We start from the raw sequence: 18,833 nt of genomic DNA, 5'->3' as shown, positions 1-18,833 counted from the left end.
AGAGTATTTCAGATTTATTCTACTTAAAGTGGGTATTGTATGGTGCCTGGATGGTTTGAGCTGCCTTTGAGGAACAGCACCAGGTGGGAAAATTTGCAGAAGGCAGAAAAGTGACAGGAATAATTGCAGTGATTTTCGTAAACCCAAGAAAGAGGTAAACCCTCATCTTTCCAGCCATTATCTGGAGAAATCCAGCCAGATTTTCTCATAAAGGTTCTAATCGAACGTTTCTATTATATATTACACTTACAAGAGAATCCACTGATGAGAATGTCAGCTATTAATTTGAGATCAACTACTTAATTTGCTTAATTAATAATATCCTGTGAGCTCTCTTATTTTAACTTCTTGTATTTGAGTTCCAGAGACTAACCAAGTACATAGGAAACAGTATTTGGAATAGCAATGAATGAAAACTAAAAAATTTCGGCATATATTTAGGACATATTCATTCAAAAGGAATTGACCTCTGATTAAACAAGGAGGAGAGATTTCAGTATCTTAGAGGTAACACGGTTTGATGCCCTAAAGGATTTCATCAGAGGATTTTTTTTGTGTGTGGTATACATATGGTTTATACTTTTTCTTTTTTTTTCTTTTTTTTATTATTATACTTTAGATTTTAGGGTACATGTGCACAATGTGCAGGTTTGTTACATATGTATCCATGTGCCGTGTTGGTTTGCTGCACCCATTAACTCGTCATTTAGCATTAGGTATATCTCCTACTGCTGTCCCTCCCCACTCCCCCCAACCCACAACAGTCCTGGAGTGTGATGTTCCCCTTCCTGTGTCCATGAGTTCTCATTGTTCAATTCCCACCTATGAGTGAGAACATGCGGTGTTTGGTTTTTTGTCCTTGCGATAGTTTACTGAGAATGATGTTTTCCAGTTTCATCCATGTCCCTACAAAGGACATGAACTCATCATTTTTTATGGCTGCATAGTATATTCCATGGTGTATATGTGCCACATTTTCTTAATCCAGTCTATCGTTGTTGGACATTTGGGTTGGTTCCAACTCTTTGCTATTGTGAATACTGCCGCAATAAACCTATGTGTGCATGTGTCTTTATAGCAGCATGATTTATAGTCCTTTGGGTATATACCCAGTAATGGGATGGCTGGGTCAAATGGTATTTCTAGTTCTAGATCCCTGAGGAATCGCCACACTGACTTCCACAATGGTTGAACTAGTTTCCAGTCCCACCAACAGTGTAAAAGTGTTCCTGTTTCTCCACATCCTCTCCAGCACCTGTTGTTTCCTGACTTTTTAATGATGGCCATTCTAACTGGTGTGAGATGGTATCTCATTGTGGTTTTGATTTGCATTTCTCTGATGGCCAGTGATGATGAGCATTTTTTCATGTGTTTTTTTGGCTGCATAAATGTCTTCTTTTGAGAAGTGTCTGTTTATGTCCTTCACCCACTTTTTGATGGGGTTGTTTGTTTTTTTCTTGTAAATTTGTTTGAGTTCATTGTAGATTCTGGATATTAGCCCTTTGTCAGATGAGTAGGTTGCAAAAATTTTCTCCCATTCTGTAGGTTGCCTGTTCACTCTGATGGTAGTTTCTTTTGCTGTGCAGAAGCTCTTTAGTTTAATGAGATCCCATTTGTCAATTTTGGCTTTTGTTGCCATTGCTTTTGGTGTTTTAGACATGAAGTCCTTGCCCACGCCTATGTCCTGAATGGTATTGCCTAGGCTTTCTTCTAGGGCTTTTATGGTTTTAGGTCTAACATTTAAGTCTTTAATCCATCTTGAATTAATTTTTGTATAAGGTGTAAAGAAGGGATCCAGTTTCAGCTTTCTACATATGGCTAGCCAGTTTTCCCAGCACCATTTATTAAATAGGGAATCCTTTCCCCATTTCTTGTTTTTGTCAGGTTTGTCAAAGATCAGATAGTTGGAGATATGCGGCATTGTTTCTGAGGGCTCTGTTCTATTCCATTGATCTATGTCTCTGTTGTGGTACCAGTACCATGCTGTTTTGGTTACTGTAGCCTTGTAGTATAGTTTGAAGTCAGGTACCGTGATGCCTCCAGCTTTGTTCTTTTGGCGTAGGATTGACTTGGCGATGTGGGCTCTTTTTTGGTTCCATATGAACTTTAAAGTAGTTTTTTCCAATTCTGTGAAGAAAGTCATTGGTAGCTTGATGGGGATGGCATTGAATCTATAAATTACCTTGGGCAGTATGGCCATTTTCAAGACATTGATTCTTCCAACCCATGAGCATGGAATGTTCTTCCATTTGTTTGTATCCTCTTTGATTTCACTGAGCAGTGGTTTATAGTTCTCCTTGAAGAGGTCCTTCACATCCCTCATAAGTTGGATTTCTAGGTATTTTATTCTCTTTGAAGCAATTGTGAATAGGAGTTCACTCATGATTTGGCTCTCTGTTTGTCTGTGATTGGTGTACAAGAATGCTTGTAATTTTTGTACATTGATATTGTATCCTGAGACTTTGCTGAAGTTGCTAATCAGCTTAAGGAGATTTTGGGCTGAGACAGTGGGGTTTTCTAGATATACAATCATGTCATCTGCAAACAGGGACAATTTGACTTCCTCTTTTCCGAATTGAATACCCTTTATTTCCTTCTCCTGCCTGATTGCCCTGGCCAGAACTTCCAGCATTATGTTGAATAGGAGTGGTGAGAGAGGGCATCCCTGTCTTGTGCCAGTTTTCAAAGGGAATCCTTCCAGTTTTTGCCCATTCCGTATGATATTCGCTGTAATAATGGGAGATTTTAACACCCCACTGGCAACATTAGACAGATCAACAAGACAGAAAGTTAACAAGGATATCCAGGAATTGAACTCAGCTCTGCACAAAGTGGACCTAATAGACATCTACAGAACTCTCCACCCCAAATCAACAGAACATACATTTTTTTCAGCACCACACCACACCTATTCCAAAATTGACCACATAGTTGGAAGTAAAGCTCTCCTCAGCAAATGTAAAACAACAGAAATTATAACAAACTGTCTCTCAGACCACAGTGGAATCAAACTAGAACTCAAGATTAAGAAACTCACTCAAAACCGCTCAACTACATGGAAACTGAACAACCTGCTCCTGAATGACTACTGGGTACATAATGAAATGAAGGCAGAAATAAAGATGTTCTTTGAAACCAATGAGAACAAAGACACAACATACCAGAATCTCTGGGACACATTCAAAGCAGTGTGTAGAGAGAAATTTATAGCACTAAATGCCCACAAGAGAAAGCAGGAAAGATCCAAAATTGACACCCTAACATCACAATTAAAAGAACTAGAAAAGCAAGAGCAAACACATTCAAAAGCTAGCAGAAGGCTAGAAATAACTAAAATCAGAGCAGAACTGAAGGAAATAGAGACATAAAAAACTCTTCAAAAAATTAATGAATCCAGGAGCTGGTTTTTTGAAACGATCAACAAAATTGATAGACCGCTAGCAAGACTAATAAAGAAGAAAAGAGAGAAGAATCAAATAGATGCAATAAAAAATGAAAAAGGGGTTATCACCACCGATCCCACAGAAATACAATCTACCATCAGAGAATACTACAAACACCTCTACGCAAATAAACTAGAAAATCTAGAAGAAATGGAAAAATTCCTCGACAAATACACCCTAACATCACAATTAAAAGAACTAGAAAAGCAACAGCAAACACATTCAAAAGCTAGCAGAAGGCTAGAAATAACTAAAATCAGAGCAGAACTGAAGGAAATAGAGACACAAAAAATCCTTCAAAAAATTAATGAATCCAGGAGCTGGTTTTTTGAAAAGATCAACAAAATTGATAGACCGCTAGCAAGACTAATAAAGAAGAAAAGAGAGAAGAATCAAATAGATGCAATAAAAAATGTTAAAGGGGATATCACCACCTATCCCACAGAAATACAAACTACCATCAGAGAATACTACAAACACCTCTATGCAAATAAACTACAAAATCTAGAAGAAATGGATAAATTCCTCGACACATACACCCTCCCAAGACTAAACCAGGAAGAAGTTGAATCTTTGAATAGACCAATAACAGGCTCTGAAATTGTGGCAATAATCAATAGCTTACCAACCAAAAAAAGTCCAGGACCAAATGGATTCAAAGCTTAATTCTACCAGAGGTACCAGGAGGAACTGGTACCATTCCTTCTGGAACTATTCCAATCAATAGAAAAAGAGGGAATCCTCCCTGACACATTTTATGAAGCCTGCATCATCCTGATACCAAAGCCTGGCAGAGACATAACCAAAAAAGAGAATTTCAGACCAATATCCTTGATGAACATGATGCAAAAATCCTCAATAAAATACTGGCAAACCGAATCCAGCAGCACATCAAAAAGCTTATACACCAAGATCAAGTGGACTTCATCCCGGGGATGCAAGGCTGGTTCAACATACGCAAATCAATAAATGTAATCCAGCATATAAACAGAACCAAAGACAAAAACCACATGATTATCTCAATAGATGCAGAAAAGGCCTTTAACAAAATTCAACAACCCTTCATGCTAAAAACTCTCAATAAATTAGGTATTGATGGGATGTATCTCAAAATAATAAGAGCTATCTATGACAAACTCACAGCCAAATTGGGATCTTTAGGAATATTTTTTTAAGATCACTTTTTCCCTTTTTTTCTTTAATAAAGATTGGGAACTGCTCTTACGAACAGACAAATGGATTTCCACATTTCTTAAAACGTTGAAGTAAGTCTCTCCTACCCCCACCATTACTGACATTGAAGAAGGAAAAAGGTGAAGAGTTCAGTACTCCTGAAAAGAGCCAACTAGTTATCTAAAAGACATATTTTGAGGCCCAATATTAGCAACGAAGAAAATTTGTAGACCTAAACTCCTACTTTCCATATATATAAATAATAAACTGGGGGTGAGAGGTATGTTACTCTGGTTTTCTGCATGCTAAATTCAAAAATGTAAATACATTAGTAAAAAAAAATTTATTTCTCTTTTGGTGTCTATTTATTGTGTGAAGCTAAAGTCGAGCATAACGCACAGGTGGTTTAAAATGCTTCTCTGCCATCTGAGATCTCGGCTTGCCAGGGTATAGATGGGGATGTCACTTTAGGGAATTGGGTTTATTCAGTATGTAAAATGAGGCTGGCATGGCTTCAGAGGTTTTGTCTGTGTCTTTACCCAATTAACAGTGTTTTTGCTTCCTTTTTTTTTAAAACTTTTTCTCTTCTAAATTTTCTTTTTTTGGTTTACTCTATAGATGCATAAACGAGAATTACCTAGATTTTTCTATCAATTGCCCTAAGATTCTTAATACCTAGTTTTCACAATATATTTTTCCCATCAAAATACATAGGAATTATTAGTAAATAAACCAGAAGTCATTTTGATCCTGATGCTGAAATAATATTTTAGTTACAACCAAGTTACAAATATTTATATTCTTTTTTAATGAAAATCTATATTAATTTGATGAATGGATTGTATTCGTACAGTTTGAATTTTGTGTATTGTTTAAAACAAAAACTAGGTTTTATTTTCCAAATCTGAGGTTTTGTGAATTTATTTTATACTAAGTATATGAAATTAACTCATGGTAAGGCCGTTAAAGAAAAGTGATCTAGATCAGGAAGGTACAGCTCAATATACTGTTATGCATAAATATGTATAGTAAAATGAGTATTGAGTATTGTCCTCAGTCACAAGTAATATAAGAAGAAAATCACCTCTTGGATAAATGAAGAATAAGAAATAAGATACAAAGTCTAGGTTTGATAATATTTAGATAATATTCAGACAATACCCCTTATTGATACAGTGTGCATATGTATTTTAAAGGCAATAATTTTGAGAGCATGTGGGATTATAATGTCTGCCTTTTTGATTCCTTGTGTTACTGTATCTATATTTAATGAAAAGGGCAGTAAGTGGCAATAAGAGAGACAGAAATGGTGAGACCTTTGTGAACCCTCTAGTAATCAGTGAATATCAGACCACAAATTTTTCCAGCTTTAATTACAGGCAAAAGAAAAGATAAAATTAGCATTTTAATATAGAAATATCTTAGGCTTTAGGAGAATTATGATAAATCTAATGTTGCCTAGTGAACCAGAGAGGGAATATTACAACAAACTGTCTCCTTAGGAATATTTGTTTAAATAAACGCAACAATACTTCATCCTTATCTTTTTTAGATAAATATCACTATTTCAGGCTGTTCTTTGTTCCAGGTTTAAAATACCTTTAGTTAAAAAAAAAAAAAAGTAATTGGCAGTGTTTGTTTTCTATAAAACTATAAGAAGAGAAAAATTCTGTTTGCTTGGCACTAACAAGATAATTATTTTAGGGAGAGTTTTTGCTCTGCAGCTCTAGTTCACGCGTGCCATGGCATCTCTGCACTTGGATGCATTTAGGTTATCTCATTTCAGTTACAGCGTATTAAACTAACTCCTCTTCCATGGCTGAGGTTTGCCCACCTGTCTCCCCTAAAACACCTGCAACATATGTTTGCATAACCCTGTAATGCTTTGCCTTTAGGGTCCTGAGAAATTCCCCCAGAGCTTTTTGCTTATAAACAGCTGAGCAATTCGTTTTTCTAATGACGGTTGCTTTCCCCCCAGCATTGAGGTAGTAACATATTCACTAAAATAAGGGTCTCATTTTTCATCAAAGAGGAACGTTCGACATATTTTTGCAGTGCTGTTTCTCCTTCCGAGCTTTATTTTTCCCCTTTTGTAATCTAGCATGCTATAAAAATTAAGGGTCGGTAGCAAGATATTAGGGAAAGAAAACTAAGTAATTCTTCATTTGTCAAATATTTTCTATTCTTCATGCCAAACATACATTATACTGTAAATATTTTTTCTTGTTAAAGAAGTGCTATAGAACTTCGTCAGTTTAATGTAAAAATTGTTACCAATAAACTATAAAAATGATAATAATTTGGACATACTGCAGGAAATCACTTTGTTATATTCTCATATGCTAGCAAACAAATGCTGCATTAATAGTATGATTTTACACCTTTTTCATATTAATAAACCTATGTGCTCCTATTCTGAGAAATAAGACAGCCTTTCTCCTCACATGAGATCCAGCATTCATATTTTTTCTATGTGTTTTTGCTTTAAAAAATATAATGCTTGTCAAAATCTATCCTAAATTCATGTATAACTATTTGAAGTATGAAACATCACTTTTTCCACCTATTTGTTATCATGAATTTTAGGTCGTCAAACTGTCAGATCTGCCCTCTGATTCATGTCTGTTCAGTGCTCAGTGGTATCAAAACGTAACCATAGCTTCCATTTCATTGAGTTCTTATCAAGTGCCTGGTACTGTGCTGGGAACTTAGTTCTCACTGTGTCAATTAATCCTTACTGCAGTTTTGCAGATGAGTGAACTAGAGCTTGGAATGTAACTAACTCCTTACAGTTGCTCCACTGGTAATGGATGGAGCAGGAATCTGAGTACAACCCTCACTGACTCCTGATCCCTTGCCTCACCTATCAGGCACCCTGTGCCTGACGCTAGAGCACATGAGTGCCGTTATATTTACCCTAGTGCTTTTGTTTTCAACGTATAACTTCACCTCTGCATTAACTCCTACTGGTACTTTAATAAATTAGAACAGATATCACTGGAATTGATACTCTTTTGTTCTTTTCAATTCTTCCGATATTTATAAATAGCCAGCCAGTCCTTTGAAATATACTGTGCTGTTCAAAGCAAGATGAGATTTCTCCTTCTGTAGTCTCTATTTGATGATTCAAATGGAGATATCACTTTGGAATAAAGAACAGGAGTTAGGGGATCAGTCCAGAAAGTACTATTTGTAATTACCTTTGTTGGATGAGTTTGATTTCTCTAGACTCAGTACAAGGAAAATATGTACCACCTCATAGTTATGTGTACTTCTTGTAGCATCTAGTATTTAGTTAGGCCTAGTGTGAATTAGCATTTAAATATTTTTATACTATCATAACAAAATGAGTTTGAACTTAAAATATTGAAATGTTGCCATAGGGGTAAGAGTGGCAGAGAGGAGGTAGGTCGGCTGATCTACAGACTTCCATTAGAGAGTGCAGAGTATGGCCAAGGGGAGTTGTTGACCATCCGAAGTCAAACTCATTCTTGGACAGAATGTTTGTTTTACCTAAAATTACATTAAGAAGCAGTCTACTATCATATAATACATACGTCAGAAGTGGACAAAGTTAACTATAACTTAGATCGATTTCAGTTTTTATCTCTTATTTTGATCGCTGTTATTTAAGCATTATTGCAAGTCGATTTTGTGATCATGCTAAATTAACAAAAGCATTTTGGAAAGTCAGAAGCATAGCATGGGGTTTATTTAGTTTTGATTTGTTGTTTACATATTGTTTCTTCTAGAAAACTTGCATCTACCACTGTCAGTTCTGCTTCTGTAAGTCACTTTGTCCTCAAGACGTTAAGATACCTGCCCAAAATTCAGCCTGTCCATGCCATGGGTTGGATGTTCAGCATTCTTATATTACTATAAAGTAAAATGCTGAAGAAAAAGCTTTAAATAGAGTTTCAACAACATTAACAGAAAAGAGTTGAGTGATACTTGGGCTGTTAATGAACTGAAATCTTGTGAAAGACTTACTTCAGGCCCATCCTGGTTGGCCTAGGAAAGGCATGGTAAACCCAGGATGAACTGAATTTGAACTTGTGATTTCTGTACTTTTCTTTTTTCTTTCTTCCTTTCTTTCTTTTTCTTTTTTTTTTTCTTTGGAGACAGGGTCTCATTCTGTCGCCCAGGCTGGAGTGCAGTGACACAATCTTAGCTCACTGCAGCCTCCTCCTCCCAGGCTCAAGCTGTTCTACCTCAGCCTCCCAAGTAGCTGGAACTACAGGCATGTGCCACCATACTCGGCTGCTTACTTTTTAAGAGATAGGATCTTGCAGTCACCCAGATTGGAATGCAGTGGCATGATCATAGTTCACTGCAGCCTCAAACTGCATTCAAGTGATCCTCCTGCCTCAGCAGCATGTACCACCATGCCCAGCTAATTTTTTTTATTTTTTGTTGAGACTGTGGTCTTGCTATTTTGCCCAGGCTGGTCTCAAACTCCTGGCCTCAAGTGATCCTCCTACCTCGGCCTCCCAAAGTTCAGGGATTATAGGCATGAACCACTGCACCCAGCCTGCATCTTTATGTATAGTTATATAAACTTCCCAGGACATGGAACATAATTGTTATTCCTCTGTACACAGACTAATATCAGTTAAGATATGATTACCATTTTGCTATCTTTCTTCCAAAGGAAAATTCACCAAAACAAACGCATTTAAAAAAAAAATACGTTGTTGGCCGGGTGCGGTGGCTCACGCCTGTAATCCCAGCACTTTGGGAGGCTGAGGTGGGTGGATCACGAGGTCAGGAGATCAAGACCATCCTGGCTATCACGGTGAACCCTCGTCTCTACTAAAAATACAAAAAATTAGCTGGGCGTAGTGGTGGGTGCTTGTAGTCCCAGCTACTCGGGAGGCTGAGGCAGAAGAACGGCGTGAACCCGGGAGGTGGAGCTTGCAGTGAGCCGAGATCGCGCCACTGCACTCCAACCTGGGTGACAGAGCGAGACTCTGTCTCAAAGGAAAAAAAAAAAACATTGTTTTGGAAATGGTCATGATAGTTGAAGTCCTGACTGTGTGAAAATGAGTTTAAAATACAGTCATGCACTGCATAATGACATTTGGGTCAACAACAGACCACACATATGATAGTGGTCCCATAAGATTATAATACCATGTTTTTACTGTACCTTTTCTGTTTTAATATGTTTAAGTACACAAATACCATTGTGTTGTACCTGTCTACTGTATTCAGTACAGTAACATGCTGTACAGGTTTGTAGCCTGGGTCAGTGAGCTATATCATATAACCTAGGTGTGTAATAAGCTGTACCATCTAGATTTTTGTAAAATATATTCTATGATGCTCACACAATGATGAAATCACCTAATGACACATTTCTCAGGACGTATCCCCATCATTAAGCAACACATGACTGTAATTGCCAATTGTTCCAATACAGATGGAGACGTAATGTTAAAGTGTTGACGTAACATGTTCTGCACAATGAGAAATCACAGTTTTCATGGGGTCTGGTTTTTCTTACATATAGAGTTTTACATGTATAGAATTCTAGTAGCCCTTATATTTTAGAGGAGATTCCAGTACTTTAAAGGTTAGAAATCATCATATTTTTATAAAGTCTTATTTGGAAAAAAAAAAAAAACCTCCTTTAAGAAGAGGAAATATTAGCCAAGCATGGTATCTCACACCTATAATAAGCACTTTGGAAGGCTGAGGTGGGTGGATCACTTGATCCCAGGAGTTCAAGACCAGCCTGGGCAGCATGGCAAAACTCCGTCTGTACAAAACAATATAAAAATTAGCTGGGCATGTTGGTGCATGCGTGTAGTCCCAACTACCAGGAGGCTGAGGTGGGAGGATCACTTGAGCCTGAGATGTCAAGGGTTCAGTGAGCCAAGATAGCACTACTACACTCCAGCCTGGGCGACAGAATGAGACCCTGTCTCCCCCCAACCCCACCCCACCCCCAGAAAAAGGAGCAAGCATCTCTTTTAAAATATTTCAATTGCATAAAGTGAGAATTCTGCTCATTTAATCTCGTCCCCCTAGGAAAACCATTGATATCATTTTGGTACATCCCAGTTATCTATCCATTTACCTTTATATGTACATTTATATATGTATTTTTTTCACAGTATGAATTTATTTTTTTTTATTATTATTATTATACTTTAGGTTTTAGGGTACATGTGCACAATGTGCAGGTTTGTTACATATGTATCCATGTGCCATGTCGTTTTGCTGCACCCATTAACTCGTCATTTAGCATTAGGTGTATCTCCTAATGCTGTCCCTCCACCCTCCCCCCAACCCACAACAGTCCCTGGAGTGTGATGTTCCCCTTCCTGTGTCCATGAGTTCTCATTGTTCAATTCCCACTTATGAGTGAGAACATGCGGTGTTTGGTTTTTTGTCCTTGCGATAGTTTACTGAGAATGATGTTTTCCAGTTTCATCCATGTCCCTACAAAGGACATGAACTCATCATTTTTGATGGCTGCATAGTATTCCATGGTGTATATGTGCCACATTTTCTTAATCCAGTCTATCGTTGTTGGACATTTGGGTTGGTTCCAACTCTTTGCTATTGTGAATAGTGCCGCAGTAAACATACGTGTGCATGTGTCTTTATAGCAGCATGATTTATAGTCCTTTGGGTATATACCCAGTAATGGGATGGCTGGGTCAAATGGTATTTCTAGTTCTAGATCCCTGAGGAATCACCACACTGACTTCCACAATGGTTGAACTAGTTTACAGTCCCACCAACAGTGTTCCTATTTCTCCACATCCTCTCCAGCACCTGTTGTTTCCTGACTTTTTAATGATGGCCATTCTAACTGGTGTGAGATGGTATCTCACTGTGGTTTTGATTTGCATTTCTCTGATGGCCAGTGATGATGAGCATTTTTGCATGTGTTTTTTGGCTGCATAAATGTCTTCTTTTGAGAAGTGTCTGTTCATGTCGTTCGCCCACTTTTTGATGGGGTTGTTTGTTTTTTTCTTGTAAATTTGTTTGAGTTCAGATCTTTGACAAACCTGACAAAAACAAGAAATGGGGAAAGGATTCCCTATTTAATAAATGGTGCTGGGAAAATTGGCTAGCCATATGTAGAAAGCTGAAACTGGATCCCTTCTTTACACCTTATACAAAAATCAATTCAAGATGGATTAAAGACTGAAATGTTAGACCTAAAACCATTAAAATCCTACAAGAAAACCTAGGCAATACCATTCAGGACATAGGCATGGGCAAGGACTTCATGTCTAAAACACCAAAAGCAATGGCAATGAAAGCCAAAATTGACAAATGGGATCTAATTAAACTAAAGAGCTTCTGCACAGCAAAAGAAACTACCATCAGAGTGAACAGGCAACCTACAGAATGGGAGAAAATTTCTGCAACCTACTCATCTGACAAAGGGCTAATATCCAGAATCTATATATGTGTTTTTAACAATGATTTGAACCTGTTACCTAGTTTTAATTTGGTTTTGTTTTGGTTGTTGTTTGTGTGAGATGGTATTCCAAAATTCCTTAACTTTTTAAAACCTTATTTAATAGAGATAAAATTAACTTAATTGAAAGAGAAGAATTATAGGTGAATTGGAAGAACTGTACTTACTGAATCTTAATGTATAAAAGTATTGGTATCTTTTTTATTGTTCATGTCTAGATGTTGATGTTTATAGCCCTGCAGTGGTGTACAGGTGTTTCACATGTTTCATTTTATGCTGTCCAGTACAGTAGCCACTTGCCACATGTGGCTGTTTAGCACTTGAAGTGTGGCTAGTCCAAATTGAGATGTGCCATAAAATACACACTGGATTTCAAAGACTTTGTACAAAAGGAACAATGTGAAGTGTCTCATTAATAACTGTATATGTTGATTACATGTTAAAATCATAATATTTTAGATATACTGAATTAAATAAAATATCACATTTAGTTTCACTTGTTTCCTTTTTATTTTCTTTTTTAAATGTGGCTACTAGAAAATTTTTAATTATAGGTGAAATTTATATTTGTGACCCACTGTTGGACAGGGCTGGTCTAGATCCATCTATATGTCTGTATATTTATGTTTTAGAAACATCACTGTCTTCCCAACAGAAAAGAGTAACTTTCAACCATAACCTCTGATTTTATTTTCTTAACATTTCAAATGCTGTTTTTCAACATCATCTTTTGATTCTTTTTTTTGTTTCCAGTACAGTGGTACTTTAAACTACCTCTCCCTTTGATACCAGTAAGTCTCCGAGGAATTTAAATAGGCCTCAGTGAAAGCAATACTTGAGCCTCATTTATATGTTCAAGTCAGATCATTATTCCTAATAATGGCTTTAAGTGCTTAGATAGATCAGCACTCTGTGTCTTGAATTGCTTGTCATTTCTTTATAAAGATGTTTCAAGTAATTGCTCCATGTGATCCCTTCTTTTCATTATTTTATGGCAAAAAGTAACATAATCCTTTATTAGTTTGTTGGAAGTCAGAGAAAAAGCGTCTTTTTTTATTAGCAAAAACAAAATGTATTTCCAGGTACTGAGAATAAAGAACAAAATTAGTCATGAGCGATAGTCCTGCAAAAGTTAATTTTTAAAATACATCATGAATGCACTGTCAATCTGCCAGTGGCCTTAACCTCTGTTTTATTTTCCCATTATACTTGGGTCCAGGTTGTCATCAGCTACCATGAGAAAACCTATGTAATTCCTAGAGAGAGAAAAGTTGCACTGTTAGACTTAATAGTATGGTAGTCATGGAAGCATCAGTTATCTTCATCAAGGCAATTCAGATTTGATTATTGTAGAACTGTGTTGAATACCAAACCAGTGGAGTAGTAGCTGGAGCTAAATCAAGGGATTGTCATTTTTGTCAGATGATTAGGGCTGGCTTGGAAGAGATATGAAAGGGTTGAGCTGTATAAATATTCTCTTTTCAGCAGAAAAAGAAAAGGTCCATCATGGCCATTAAATGCGGCTTGTTAGCTTGATGAATTTCAAACTGTTTAACCTTAGCAATTATATCCCCCCACAACTCCCCCGTGCCTGCATGCAAGTGTATCAGTGCCTTGGAATTATGTCTCCAAGGATTGATATCTACGCATATTGGTAATTTTCTATTAAGATAATATGCAGCTTTTCCGTGTCCAGATACGTATCTCAAAGGAAGTGCATGCCTTGGTTCAAAAACCTAATTATTAACTTGAATTATATGCCCAGGTAAACATTAGAACACATTTATTTATAAGGTTTTTAAAACTTTTTATGGTAAATATATGTAATTTAACATTTTAGAGATTATGGTATTCATTTAAACTATGCTGTAAACATGATTGGTTTTTGTAAAACAGAAGTATATTTGTTTAATTTTTCCTTGCCTGTGAGGGATTTGAACATGTAAATAATAGATATGTTTAAATAACAGCAACACATATAAACAGACATAGTGGACCTAATGATTCAAGGACATTTCTGCAATGTTTGTAAATAATGTTGCATTCTAGAAAGGGCAGTGTTTTTGCTGCTTTTGTGAAAATGTGCATTGGTCAATTTGCTTTTGTATAGTAATGGTTTTCCTGGTAATATTTCTACTTCCTGGCATATTTTGGGCATTTATTAAACTCATAAATAAGGATAGATGACATAGAAATTGCTAACTTTAAAAGAATTGCTGAATTCTGAAATAACTCATTTTGGAACAAGAAGGTCTCAGTGTGCCATCTAGTGGACACATTCAGCATTCTGTTCATAAAAAACTAATGACTGTCTTCCCCTGAAATGCAGTTACTTTGACACCTTGTGTCTCTCCATCCCTTGGCATAGTTTGTGGTTGTGTTACATCTCATATAGTTTTTAGATGTTGTCATAATTTTATTCATCATATTTTAGGAAAGCTATATTTGAAAATTTTATTTTGAAGTCATCAGAAATCTAATAATGAATAAATCTATGTTAACTATGAGAGAGGAAAAAATAAATAATTTTTGTGTTTAATAAGAACTAAGGAATAATTTAATAAAAGCAAAACCCAATCACACTAATTATTAAACTTTATATTATATTCTTTTCTGAAGGGATATTAAAATGATCATTGCTGTCCTCTTATATGTTAATGGATTAAATCATTTAACTAGCTTTTTAAAAATGTATTTTTTTCTTTAGAGAAATCCAAGACCAGTGACTTATCAGTTCCATCCAAATTTAGATTATTACAAAGCACGAGGAGCAGACCTCATGAATAAAAGCCGGTAAGTCCCCTTTTTCTGATGATAGTTATAAATCACAAAGGTAGTCTCAGAGATCATCAGGAAATTTTACATATTACTGAAAACAATTTTCCACATTTTAGCATATGTACATAAGGCTAATGTACATAAGGAATCTTTGTTAAATAAATTACCCAAGTTATTTTAAAGGCATAAAAAATGCTATATATTGATGTCAATGGTAAGACGAAAAATAAATATGAGAGTCCTTGTTACAGTTTGAAGTTAGGCAACTTCATTTTTCTAACATGAATAAACTTGCATAAATTGTGCCTAGTTGTATAATATCTTTCTAGATTTTTGCTGCTGATTGAAAAGAGACAGTTTTATAATATATTTTTAAATTATTTCAGTAACAAAATTAAAAATGTGTTTCCCAACTGTCTTTAGAACTACACAATAAGCTTATAAATGCATCTTGTGTGTACATTTGTGATTGCATACATAGAAATTTTAAGGGTCACTGTAGGAATAAAAAACATTAAAATCCTACTTTTTAAAGAAATTAACATTGGCAGAAAGGGTTGATGAATGGTTTTGTTCTTTCATAATACCATATTGAGATGTCTCAAGAGTTAACTTGTCAAACCAGAATCATTTCAAATTAGAATGTAATTTCAAAGTTTACTCTGGAAGACTAAAATGTTAGTAATGATAAATGCTGCCAAGTTGTCCGAATTTTCTTCCTCAAGCATTTTGCCTATGTGTTAGCTTTTCTTCAGTAGAATTCCAACAGCCTAAATATACATTTATGGAATACATATACACAATGTGTTCTGCTGTTACTGGAGAGTTAAAAATAAGTTATAATTCCTGCTGCATAGGAACTCATAGTCTAAGGGATGAGAAGAAGTTTACAACAAAATGGCTAAATTTAAACTTGAAATTTGAACCTTGTCTTAGTGTAATGTTGTTATAAAACTACCCATCTCTGATTGAAATCTGTTTGCCCCATATATTGATGTACCGTGCAATTATGAAACCAGTTCTGTAGCTCATGAGACTTGTCTAAAGCTCTTTTCTGTTTGTTCATTTCATCTGAGTCTTGTTACACAAATAAAAATTTATTTGCTATAGTCACTTGATCATTCAACGCAGTTTTAATGACTGCCAGATTGATTATTTTAAACACAGGAGATGCCCAGTAAAAACCCAGACCAAAATCCCTGCCTTCAGTAGTCTTACACCCTAGTCACTTATATTTCTTCCCATTATGTCGAATATTTAGTTTTGTTACATTTAAAAGAACAAAGTATGTTAGTCTTTTTCTTTATACAAGACCTTTTTAGCTGGAATCCTTTGTCTTCTCCTCCCTCCCAACCCCCACAAGATTATTTTTTACACAACAGCCAAGTAAATGTCAATTTATAACAGGTTATGTCATACCTCCACGTAAACATTTCCAAAGGCTTCCTATTGCCACTGGCAATCCAGTCTTCTTCCTGAAGCCCTTTCCTATCTCTTTGACTTTATCTCCTTCCACTCTCTCCTTCTCTTCATTCTCATGCTACGGCCACATCAGCCTTCTCTGTTATTTGCCCTTGCATAGGGCCTGTGCACCTAACTCTTCCCTCCTGCTAGAGCACTTCTGCCACCCCCATCTTCCCATGCCTCTTCATGATTTAAAGCTCAGCCTAAATGTCATCTCAGAGAGGCCACTCTTAACACTCTTAACCTGCTGCCTGTCTTCACCTCCCCTATTCACTCTATCCCATCTTCATGAACTGAAGTTATATAATTCATTTGTGTATTTATAATCTGTCTCCCCAATGTCTCCACTAAAATCTAAGCACCTGAGGGCAGGCTTTTGTCTTACTCACCACTTCATGGCACCTAGGACAATAATGACTGGTATAGGGAAGGCACTCAACACATATTTGTTATATGAATTTTTTGAAATATTTTCAACACCTTTTTCTCCACCACAGGAAATGTATTGTACCCATTATTTTCTCCCCTTCATGATTTTCTTCTCTTTAGCCTTCTCTCCCTGCATTTTTCTTCTGCAAAATGTCGGTTTTGTTATATATATATATCCTTGTAAATACATTGAGATTCTTCTGCAAAGTATCTCTTGAAGATTAGAAGGAAGACTTTTTGTCATCTTTTGCAATTGCAAAGCTTAACACTGAAATTCAACTAAACAAAATGTAGTAATTGAAGCAGAAGACGTCACAGCTCAGTAAGCAAGGAAATAGTTAATAGACGGTGCTGGGAAAATTGGCAAATCTTTGAAAAAGTATCAACCACACACCAAAATAAATTCCAAAGTGCACTGAGACAAGCAAACATAAAAATAAAAATGCAAGTGCTTATCTGACCAATAATCTGACCAATAGTTACTTGAAGACTTTTAAATCTTATTTTAAATTTTTTTTTGTTTGTTTTTGTTTGTTTGTTTTTTTGAGAAGGAGTCTCACTCTGTCGCCCAGGCTGGAGTGCAGTGGCGTGATCTCGGCTTACTGCAAGCTCCGCCTCCCGGGTTCACACCATTCTCCTGCTTCAGCCTCCCAAGTAGCTGGGACTACAGGCGCACGCTGCCATGCCCGGCTAATTTTTTGTATTTTTAGTAGATGAGGTTTCACCGTGTTAGCCAGGATGGTCTCAATCTCCTGACCTCGTGATCTGCCCACCTCAGCATCCCAAAGTGCTGGGATTACAGGCGTGAGCCACTGCGCCCGGCCCAAATCTTATTTTTAAATTTTTAATTGGCAAATAATAATAGTGTGAAGATTTTTTAACCTTAAAAGTAATGGAGAAAATCACAAAGGAACAACTAATGGATTTTACTATACAACACATATTTTAAAGTAGATATGTCAAAAATAAACTGAATCAAAAGACAAATCAAAAATTAGGAAAATATTTGTAGTGGATATAACTGACAAAATATAATATCATTAATGTATGAAGAATTTAGGCAGTTCAATAAGAAACACAGGATCTGGCCGGGTGCAGTGGCTCACATCTGTAATCCCAGCACTTTGGGAGGCCAAGGAGGGCAGATCACGAAGTCAGGAGATTGAGACCATCCTGGCCAACATGGTGAAACCCCGTCTCTACTAAAATACAAAAAATTAGACGGGAGTGGTGGCACGAGCCTGTAGTCTCAGCTAATCAGGAGGCTGAGGCAGTAGAAACGCTTGAACCCAGGAGGCAGAGGTTGCAGTGAGCCGAGATCGTGCCACTGCATTCCAGCCGGGGCGACAGAAACACAAGATCCTCCAAAAAAACACAAGATCTCAAAAAAAAGAAACACAAGATCCTATCTAAGTGGCCGTTCCATCTCTTGCCATGGTTTGCTGAATCCTCTTCTTACTCCAAATATTGGAACAGCCCCAACCCCACACTTCATTTCTTCTCTGTACTCATTCCTTTTAGGATTTCAACTCAGTTCATGGCCTACAGATGGGTCCTTAATTTATGTCCGCATCCTTTGCTGCTTACTAATATTTTCTCTTGGATGTCCCATATGCAGCTTAAATTTAGTATTTTTGAAACAGAACTGTTGATTCTACTCCCACACTCACATGCCTGTTATGCCCACAGTGTTTCTCACAATAGATACCAAACTTTGTTTCTCTTTGACTCCAACCTTTTTCCTTTCTTGGCCTTAATCTGGAATGAGTGTAACAGCTTTTTCTTCTAGTAAATCATCAAACCTAATTGATAGTCTTGGGACCCCCACACGGTAAAGACAAAGGGTAGGCAAAGATTTCTTATACAGGAAACAAAAAGCACTAGAAAAGATAGATAAAATGAACTTAAAGTTTTTTTGTTCATCAGAATATGCCATTAAGAAAAAGAACAGGCAAGTCACATACTTGGGAGTAATATTTTTAATACATATATCCCGAATATATAAAGAATTTTTGTATGTCAGGAAAAATACAACATAGGCAAAATACTTCAACAGCCTCTTCACAAAAGAAGATATAAAAATCATCAATATGCTATGAAAAGAT

General features: G+C 36.4%; 1 protein-coding gene across 11 annotated transcripts in view; it reads left to right on the top strand.

Moving 5' to 3' along the window:
* The window catches only part of TBC1D5 (TBC1 domain family member 5), a 590,707-nt gene that overhangs the window by 470,511 nt on the left and 101,363 nt on the right, over nt 1-18,833 (top strand). For all 11 annotated transcript variants that reach the window (XM_032143402.2, XM_058433544.1, XM_058433546.1 and 8 more), the window contains one exon: nt 14,765-14,850. In XM_032143402.2, coding sequence (XP_031999293.1) covers nt 14,765-14,850 — 86 coding nt within the window. The remainder of the gene's footprint in view (nt 1-14,764; nt 14,851-18,833) is intronic.

This window comes from Hylobates moloch, unplaced genomic scaffold (genome assembly GCF_009828535.3).
Source record: "Hylobates moloch isolate HMO894 unplaced genomic scaffold, HMol_V3 SCAFFOLD_22, whole genome shotgun sequence".
NCBI lineage: Eukaryota > Metazoa > Chordata > Mammalia > Primates > Hylobatidae > Hylobates > Hylobates moloch.
Note: the sequence above shows the minus strand (reverse complement) of the source record. Positions and strands in the feature narration are given on the sequence as shown.